The sequence below is a fragment of the Nannospalax galili genome, unplaced genomic scaffold (assembly GCF_000622305.1).
Source record: "Nannospalax galili isolate Female #2095 unplaced genomic scaffold, S.galili_v1.0 scaffold124, whole genome shotgun sequence".
In the NCBI taxonomy this organism is placed as follows: Eukaryota; Metazoa; Chordata; class Mammalia; order Rodentia; family Spalacidae; genus Nannospalax; species Nannospalax galili.
Window position 1 is genome coordinate 800,791 of NW_008352485.1, and position 9,194 is coordinate 809,984.

Here is a 9,194-nt window from a genome sequence, read left to right on the forward strand (position 1 = left end):
CATTACATATATTACAATATGTATTATATAATATATATAAATTCTGGAGGTCTTGACTGGGATTCAGCAGTGTGCCTTTTTAACCAAGTCCCCAAATTACAACAGATACTGCTGAAAGAAGTACCATTTTCCATACAGCAATGCAGCTCCTCGCATCTCAAGGCCCACGCCCATCTTCCTCAAGCCAAATTAGATAGATGTACTAGAAGACCAGTTCTACACTGCTTGGGAAGTAAATCAGACCGACTCCTCACATTGCCTACAATCCTCAGTCCCCATAACACAGGGTGAGACCATACTTCCAGCTCTAAGCAGATTTCAAGGTTTCCATTTCATTAGAACCTTTGCCAAGAACAACTCCCAAGTTTTACTGCCCAAATAAAACTCTCAGAGTGGCACCGCATGACCTGCAGGAGAGCCTAGCTTCCTTCCCTCTCCTTTGAAGTGAACACTTGAATTTGCTCACCCAGATACTTTGACCAGTCTGAAGAAATGTTGGTGGTGGGCTGTACAGAGCTCTGCCTGCAGCTGTGCAGAAAGACGCTAATGTGCAGAATACTAGTGATAATCAGCAAAATTTTGCATGGTTCAAAGGAAGTGGCAGGTCATGCACATGGGACAAAGGATCTCTGTGGTCCCTGCAGAACACACCCATCTTTAGCAAAGGGTTGGACTCTTCTGGAAGCACTGTGGCTGTGGGAGGCCACAGTCAGCCCCTGTGTTGAGTATTTTCAAAGCCAGTTTTCTCGCCCATGTAGTGTTGCACTCATAAGATCTAGTGTTGAAAATGGGTAGTCAGCTCTAACATGAGTTTTTAGAGCTGGAGAGCTCATATTGGTGAGAAATCCTTCACAGACATACATAGAAGCATCACCTAGCTTCAGGAAATGTTCTCTCTACATTAATTTTTTTTTATTCATTTATTGCCCACATATAAGTGTACCCATGTCATACAATGCCTGTGGAAACCAGAAGGGGATGTCAGATCCCTGGAACTGGAATTACTGACAGCTGTTAGCTGCCATTAGGCTGCTGGGAACTGAACCCAGGTCTTCTGCAAAATCAGCCAGTGGAGTGCTCTTAACCACTAAGCCATCTCTAGAGAGGCCCCCTTTATCTACATCTTTTCTAGACGGTCCCACATTCTGCTTTTCATCCACAGGGGTAAGAAAAGGGCAGTGCTGGTGGGCTAGATAAAAAGATCAGCTGAATTCCACCTGGAAGCTCCTGGCCCTCTTGGGACCTCGCCTCCAAGCAGACACATGGCCAGGACAGGCATGTGGGTGGGAACCACCACTCTCAGCTTGGTGTCAAGCACTTAGAAAGTGTCCCTTCCCTGATTCTCAGTCTATGGGCACTCTCAGATGTCTCTAACATTTACCTTATCTGCACAGGCCCAGTGATAAGATACTGATATCCTGTCCCATAGATTTGAGGCAAAAGAATTTATATGCTATTTATGTCCACCACACACAATCTTACCCCAAAGTACTTGCCAGCCCTGTTTCTCCCCCTGTCTTTCTCTGTAGTCCAATGCTTGCCCCTGTGTTATTTTGAAACAGGATCAGAACTGTCCTTCCTGCATTTTCCAGTGTCTACCACACTACAGGTCCTGTAGAAACTGAATGGACTGGTCTAGACTTCATTAAAACAGTCAGCCTACGGTGCCTGTACTTGAGTATTCTCATCCCTGGGAACATGACAGCATCATGTGGAGAGTTCTGAAGAGTCCTAGCAACTGGGCCTCCTTCTAAGAGGGACCCCGAGGGATAGATAGAACATAAGTACTGATATTTATTTCAAAGTTCATTGGGAGATTCAGCAAATAGCCAAAGATAAGACCCACTATGACAACTTTTAACAGGATGTGGGGACTCTGGCTATCGCTTGTCTTGACACTGATGTCTAGAAGCACCTGGATTTGGAACCTGGGCTGTCCCCTGACTGTAGGGCCCTGATGCTGCTCTGTGGCCCCAAGAGCTGAGCAGGGCTTCTCAGACCTGGACTAAGCCTCCAGTCACCACCCATGCTGCAGAGAGAGACACGTGGGAATGATGCTCCAAAGCCTTCATGTTCCAGGAATGGCAGTAGCAACATCCCACTGCAAGAGGCCACCAACAGCCTCTCAAAGACAGCTGGGGAAGAAGAAATGTCAATGGCAGACAGGGCTGCAGCCTGGATGTCACTTGGCTTTAAACAATAACCCCCAATGGAAATGCTCTTAGAAGAGACAGCTTATATTTTGTTAGACTGGGTAGCCTACATGAAAGAAGTCAGGTCCAATAAAATGTACCAGGTATAAGCTGATCTGAGTGGTGACCTTTCATTTCTTTGTCTTGTGTCCCCACTTTCAGGGGTTTCTGGAGAGTATTGCTAACTCCACTCTTCCCCCAAGCAGGACTCTTTTCTGCCTTGAAAAAAAATGTGTGAAAGATGCTTTTATTTTATCTGTATAAACGTATTGGCTGCTTGTGTATAAGTGCACCTCTGTTGTGCGATGCCCACAGAGGTAAGAAGGCAGCGTCAGAGCCCCTGGAACTGAAGTTACATACAGTTGTTAGGTGCCATGTGGGTGCTGGGAATTTAACCAGAGTCCTCTACAAGAGCATCCGCACTCTTAACTGCTGAACTATCACTCCAGTCCCTTGAAAGAGGCTTTTATCACCTCCAAACAGGAGGAGGTGTCAAGCACTTAGAAAGACCCTGTCTCATCCCTGATTCTCAGTCTCTTTGTCTACCAGGCTCTCTCAGATGTCTCTAACATGGATGTGGGATGATAAAGGAAGGACAGCACCTCTGGAAGGGGAGGGATAAAGGCAAATGACTGTAGACCTGACCCTCCTACCAAAGCTACACTGGAATTTCAGTGTACCGGAAGCCCCCAGCCTTTCTTCAGAAAACTGTAATTCCTGTCCTGACCAGAATGGCCTGGGGTCCCCTTCTCTGCATTGAGATAAGTAGGCAGAGATGATGAGAGTCAATGGGTGGTGGGTTTGCTTCCTGTAGGGGAAAGTTGGCTTCTATGGAGAAACTATCCTGGGGCTACAAGCCTGCTTCTGATGCTCTGGTGGGCTTAGTAAATTCTGTGGGGTTCACACCTCTCCTGCACCCCAACCAACTCCCTGGTACACATGAACATGAGGGATTTCCCACCTGTTCCCGGGTCTTGCTGCCACCTCTGCAAATATGAAAGTCATGAATGCAAATGCCTGATCTTTCCAAAGTCAGCTTACTCCTGGGAATGTGGGATTGCTTGCTGGTCTCCCCATTTCTGTTCACTACAGCCAGCTAGCCACATAGGACTGCCAGCTCTCCCTGTGAAATCTCCCTTGTGTGGCTGTCTTCCTTCCCACAGTCATCTCCTCCATTCAAGGCCAGAGTCTGTCACCCCAAATGCCCCTCCTCCAGTCCTCCCTACCCTGCTCACATCAGGACTCCCCAGACAACTTTCACAAAGACTTCTACTACCTGCAGGCCTCTGATCCTGTGTGTGGACCTGGGCCAATAGCGAAAGCAGCACCTGTAACCGACTGGGGGTTGGGCCCAGTAATCAGTTTAACCAGCACTGCAGGGGACCCCGATTAGCTCAGAGTTGAGAACCACTGCTCTATGGGAAATGCCACATGCCTCAGACTGGCACCCAGGACGCCACCTCATCTTACCCACACACCTGTCCGTTCAGTTCCTCTCCTACCATCACCTATACCCCCTACGCTTGCAGGTCCCTCATCTTGGGAAGACCTGACCTTGGTGGCTTGGCCATCACTCTTCTGTCTAGAAAATGAGACCTACCTGCTTCAGCTCCAACCCTCTTTTTCCCTGAGGCTCCACCCTGCCTGGGCCTAATGTCCTAGCTTTCTTCCATAGCCCTCCTCTGCTTTTCTAGGTCATCTTCCCCAAAGGCTTCAGAGTGCCTTCCTTCCATGCACATATGGACCATCTTCCTTGACAGGGCCATTTTTCTCATTCATCTACAAACCTTAGTTGAGGCCTACGAGAACATTCTGCACATGGAAGATGTGCGACAGTGAGCTCTTCACCCAAATGCTGATTAATAAGTTGATTTATAAGTGAGATTGGCCTATAGGGTTGGAGGAGAAACCTGCTTTTAATGTCTTCATGTTCCAAGCTCTAACCGAAAAGTCCACACACTCTATATCATTCTATCTCATCAGCAGAAGTGCAAAGTCAATGTCATTTATTCTTTGGCTGCCTACAGGTGGGGAGAGATTTAAAAGAGTTAAGTGGCTTCCTCAAAGTGACAGTCTCAAATAGCTGTGCACTTTCTTTACCTAAGAGACAACATGGCCACACAGAAGAGTTATACAAAGGGATGTCTATAAAAGACATCACCAATGACGTGTCACCAAAATGAAAAGGCCCCATGCTTGCTGACCGACCCAAGCAAGCAGCCACAAAGCCAACCCAGTGTCCCATCTGGGTGACCAACGTTTCAAAAAGACTCCAATCATAAGGGAAACTCCAAGTCCTCTGGCCTCCTGAGAGGACAGTCTCACCACCTCGATATCTTCTCTTTTCCTTTGTCCAGTGTCTCTCCTTCCCTCCGTATTGTTTGTCCTCCTGTCAGTGCTCAGATGCTTCACTCACCTACAGCTTTCGAGCACTAGATGACACCTCTTAGGATGCAGAAGAGACAGTACCCTTTGTTGGTCCTTCTGGGGTGGTCTGGAAGATGGACCTGGCTACTTAGGTGTTCCACAGCCCAGAATGCTTTGTTGCTCTCTCTAGCCCCATAGTTCACACAGAGTGGACCCCTGCAGGCCACATACTCAGCCAAGATGAAGTGAATACTTCCAGAGCTCAGAGAGAAGAATATCCATTCTCCGGCCCACCAGACCTGATGGCAGCCTCCAGCCCTCACCTCATTTCTGCTCACTCTTCCTGTATCAAGACTTTTACCCACTGGTTTCAGACAAACCACAGGGAGCTTGTGGAGAAGTATCACCTCCACTGCTCTGCCTACCTGTGAAGTTCAATTTGGAATTCTGTTGGCCTTCTATCACCTGGTGCTAGTCAAAGGGAGACAGCTGATCCATGCTTAGGTTAATGCATTAGGAGCAGAGATACCTTCTTCATCAGCCTAAAGCTCATTGCTTTCCCATTATATGCTTATAGGAATCCTTCCAAAGCTACACTATGTCTAAAGACTCCCTGAAATGTAAATAAAATGAAGCAGCATAAACATAAAACAATTAACCCCTGGGCTGGGGTCTTTGAAGATCCAGAAAGTGCAGCTGGCATAGCTCTTCCAGATAAGACAGGCCCATGCCTCTGCTGCCAACAGGGGAGTGGGGTGATTTATTCTCCATGCCCCATAAACAATTTAGTAATGATCTATACTGATAATGCAGCCTCTATAAACAGACTCCCATCTCCAAGCACAAATATGAACATAGAACATGCCATGAACATAGAACAGAGCCTGTGCTCTCCTCACCCTGTGTGCAGGACATTGCCATTTAGAGAAACTAGCTATAGTAGAACTTTCTAGTGATCAGAACATTACCCAACATTGGAAACAGTATTGTCGAGCACAGTGGCTATCCATTTGAGAATACACTGACGTCCATGGCTACCACACTAAAAGAGCAGCACTGAGAAGCCATGACAGAGACTAGATGGCTCACAAAGCTTAAAAGTTTCAACTGTTCTTTCCAGCTAAAGTTTGCCAATCCCTGCTCTACATAATTCTTTCAATACAGGAAGACTTTGGAAATACTTCCATCTACAGCTACCAAAACCCATTTACTGGACAATATTCCCTACCCTGCCTTGTAGCTGAGACTCTCCTGTCACATCCATATGTACAACTGCATACTTCAACTCAGAGAGCTTCTTCCATGGCTAAGAGGGGCTTGCATAATCTTGCCCCCCACCTAGGTAGAGAGTCAAGCTGAAGATGGAGTACAGTGCAATCTCAGGTAACCCAAGGTCAGTGGCTTTTTCTTTTCTTTGTGCTCCAGGAACACCTTACCACTAAGAGACCAACTCCAAGCCACTCCCGTCTCTTCCTCCTGTGTTCTGCCTCTTGTCTATGTGTACTTGGGAAGAGTGTCTGACGCGCAGCTTGCACGAACAGGATGAACAAGGCAGACTAAACAACAGCAGTGTTTCTTCAAGCTGGAATTGAAAATCTAAAGCCTTAGAGGTCCACAGGCAACTGGCACACAGCAAACTCTTGGCCTCTTGGCTGGGTTCCTTTCTCTACGGCACAGCGCCCTCACATGGTGCTGAAAGGCAGCACAGTCTTCCTGAAGAGCTGGCTCCCATGCCATCTGTGAGAAGGCTCAGCACTTACTCTGCAAGGACTTTAAATCAATGTTATCCAGATTTCCAGCCTGGACTCCTTCACAGATAGCTCCTCACTGGAAACTTTACACCAAGAAGTATAAACTCTGACCTCTACAGAAACTCACGAAACCGCAGCAAATGGGATTCAGATGTTTCCATGTACAGTACAGGGATGTGACCTAGACTTGAAACACTTTGGCAAAAACAGGAAAAATGATGTGGGCCTTCGAGGCCCTCCCAGAACATGATACAGCCCTGACCCCGAGCCCTACAGTGATCTGAGCCTCTCTCACTCTTACTTAAGCCTCCTCACTCACAACCCACACTTTGCCCCCATCCCACATTAACATCCACCAGGCCCCACCACAATCTATGCCTTTGCCTTGTTTTATCAGATCTGCCAATTTCTTCCAGTCAAGCAAAAGCAAACCATACCCTAAAGTGAAACATCAGAAAATTCCTGAAAAGAGAATCAGTCCGCTCCCAGGGAATCACACACCCACAGGTCTCCCTAGCCCCCACCCAGTGCTGATAAGAAAGCAGAAGTTACACAGAAAATCTTAAAGTCAAAGGTTTTCAGGCTTTACTACACTTGTAAGTGCAGGTCAGAGTATTCTAGGCAGTAGTACAAGGTTAGTGAAGGTAGGGTTTCTGACATGGGAAGGGCAGGCACAAAGTCTTATCAGAAACTGCTATCCCAGAGGTCCACTGTGACAGAAGATAGAGAAACAAGTAGATTGAATGCCCTAAATGATGTAGGGCTTTCCAGGGGCAGCCCATCTGTCAGCCACCGTGCGCTCCTTAGGGGCACCATGGAGAGGCTAAGAATTTGGCTGGGTACCAATGTAGCCAAAGTGCTCAAACAGGGCAAAACAACCCCAAACTCTCTGTGCCCTTCAGAGGACTTGTCACGGGTGTCTCAAACACAGTGAGGCAGGGGCTTGGGGAAGAGGCAGCTTAGGGACTCATAGGGAACCTTAGCACCAAGGCAAGCACCCCCACGGTTCTCCTTGGAGGTGGATGTCAAGCAAATGCCTGCTATGGTGTAAGGAAACAAGGATACTGACATCTCTTCCTCTCTTGGTCTTACTAAGCAACTAAGAGTGTGAGGTTAACCACCGCCTGCCTGGGGTCCTCTCTAAATTTCCAAGCATAAAAAGACAACTCACAGGCAGGCGTGGTGGCGCACACCTTTGATCCCAGCACTCAGGAGGCAGAGGCAGGCGGATCTCTGTGAGTTCAAGGCCAGCCTGGTCTACATAGTGAGTTCCAGGACACTGGGGCTACAGGGAGACCCTGTCTCAAAAAAAGGAAAAAAAAAAAAAAATTCCCAAACCCAAAAGGAAAAAAAAAAAAAAAAAAAAAAGATTCACAGACCATAAGGAAGATGAACATCTACCCTATCCCTGGATGGATGAGCTATACACCATAGATAGATAACACGTGTGCATCGCATACACACCTGTGCAGATACTGCGATCTCTCTACACCTGGGCGAATGGTGGGGTACTAGGGGAGGCCTCCCCTTCCAACCCCTCAGTTCAGATGGGACAGTCAGGAAAGCTGAGTGGGGGAGATGGTGAGGAAGATCCTCTCCAATCCGCCCCCACCCCGGGGAGGGCTCCCCAGTCCAACCCTGTGCGGGGACCACCCCAAGAGTCACAACAGACCCAGCAGGACAAACCCTTAAGGGGCTTGGACAGTACCAGGCCGCCGGCGGCGCCACAAGCGCTGAGGGAGACGAGGGAGCCCGGGTGGCCAAGGACTCGGCCCGAGTAGAAGCACAACTCGGCCGGGCGTCCGCTGAGCCCGGCAACGCCCCGGCCCTCCACCTCGAAGCCCTGGGACAGGAAGCGCAGGTCGCGATGCAGATGCAGGTATAGGTCGCGCCCATAAGCGGGCAGGTGCAGCAGCAGGGCGCGCTCTCCCGGCCTGGTGCGCAGAGTGGCTGAGGATGCTCGGGGACGCCGCCGCCTTCGGGGCCCTGTAGCTCCAGGCAGCTGCAACAGGTGCACGTCCTCTGGGCGCACTCGCCTCGGGAGCACCACCTCCACGTCGGCCGCCGCGTCTCCGACAGCTGCGGGGAGCGAGGACACGCGTCAGCGCGACCGGACCCGCCTGGCCGCCCGCCCTCCCGCCTCCGGGGCTGGCTCTCCAGGCTCAGTCGGCACAGCGCGGCCGGGATCCGGCACTTCCTTCTCTCCCCTCGCCGGGCCTCTGTAAGCCGGCGGAGCCATCCCTCGCCCTGGGGACGGCGCCATGTCCAGGGGGAAGCGGCAGCGCTGCGTCCCGCTCCGAGCCCTGAACTCCCGCAGCGGCCCGTGCCTCCTCCTCCCGTGATGCTGTCAATGGTCCACCCGTCCGGGTGCCTCGGGAGGGCACAGGGAAGGTGGCCGCGAGAGCTAGGGGCGCTACCTGTGCCCGGGTCCAGTCCCCACACCAGCAGCAGCAGCAAGGGCAGGACGAGAGGGGGCAGCAGGGCGCCGTCACACATGGTACTTGGGACCAGCAGCCCCCAGGGACCGTAGCTGCAGGGCAAGAGCGCGCGAGGCGGCGGCAGCAGCCGGAGTGAAGCCCTGCAGCCTTTGGAAAAAGTAATTAGCGCTGCGGACAAACCCAACGTGGTAAAGACTAAGCCCCACCTTCTCCATGGAAAGAAGGAAGTGATTGGGCTTTTGCTTTCCTCTGCCCCGCCTCCCCTGTCCTTATTGGTTAAGACGGGTTGAAACCAACGTGCGTAGTTAGGTTGTAAGCACTTTCTTACACGTGGTTTCCAGGCAGTAGCTGGGACATGACACTAGGTGGCGGCACGAGCCGACTCAGGTTGAGCGATCCTGAAGGAGGCTGGAGGACACCCCTGGTCTCTTTTGGAAGACCATCTC

General features: G+C 50.3%; 1 protein-coding gene across 2 annotated transcripts in view; it reads right to left on the reverse strand.

Annotated features, from left to right (window-relative positions):
- Adamts17 (ADAM metallopeptidase with thrombospondin type 1 motif 17) overlaps positions 1–8,902 on the reverse strand; it is a 396,140-nt gene extending 387,238 nt beyond the window's left edge. Inside the window, exons 1-2 of one of the 2 annotated variants that reach the window (XM_008849526.2) lie at positions 8,728–8,902; positions 8,019–8,389 (exon numbers count right to left, since the gene is read on the reverse strand). In XM_008849526.2, the coding sequence (XP_008847748.1) occupies positions 8,019–8,389; positions 8,728–8,806 (450 nt within the window). In that variant the 5' untranslated portion in view covers positions 8,807–8,902. The remainder of the gene's footprint in view (positions 1–8,018; positions 8,390–8,727) is intronic. The other variant, XM_029554310.1, reaches the window with a different exon arrangement.
- Positions 8,903–9,194: the final 292 nt, after the last annotated feature.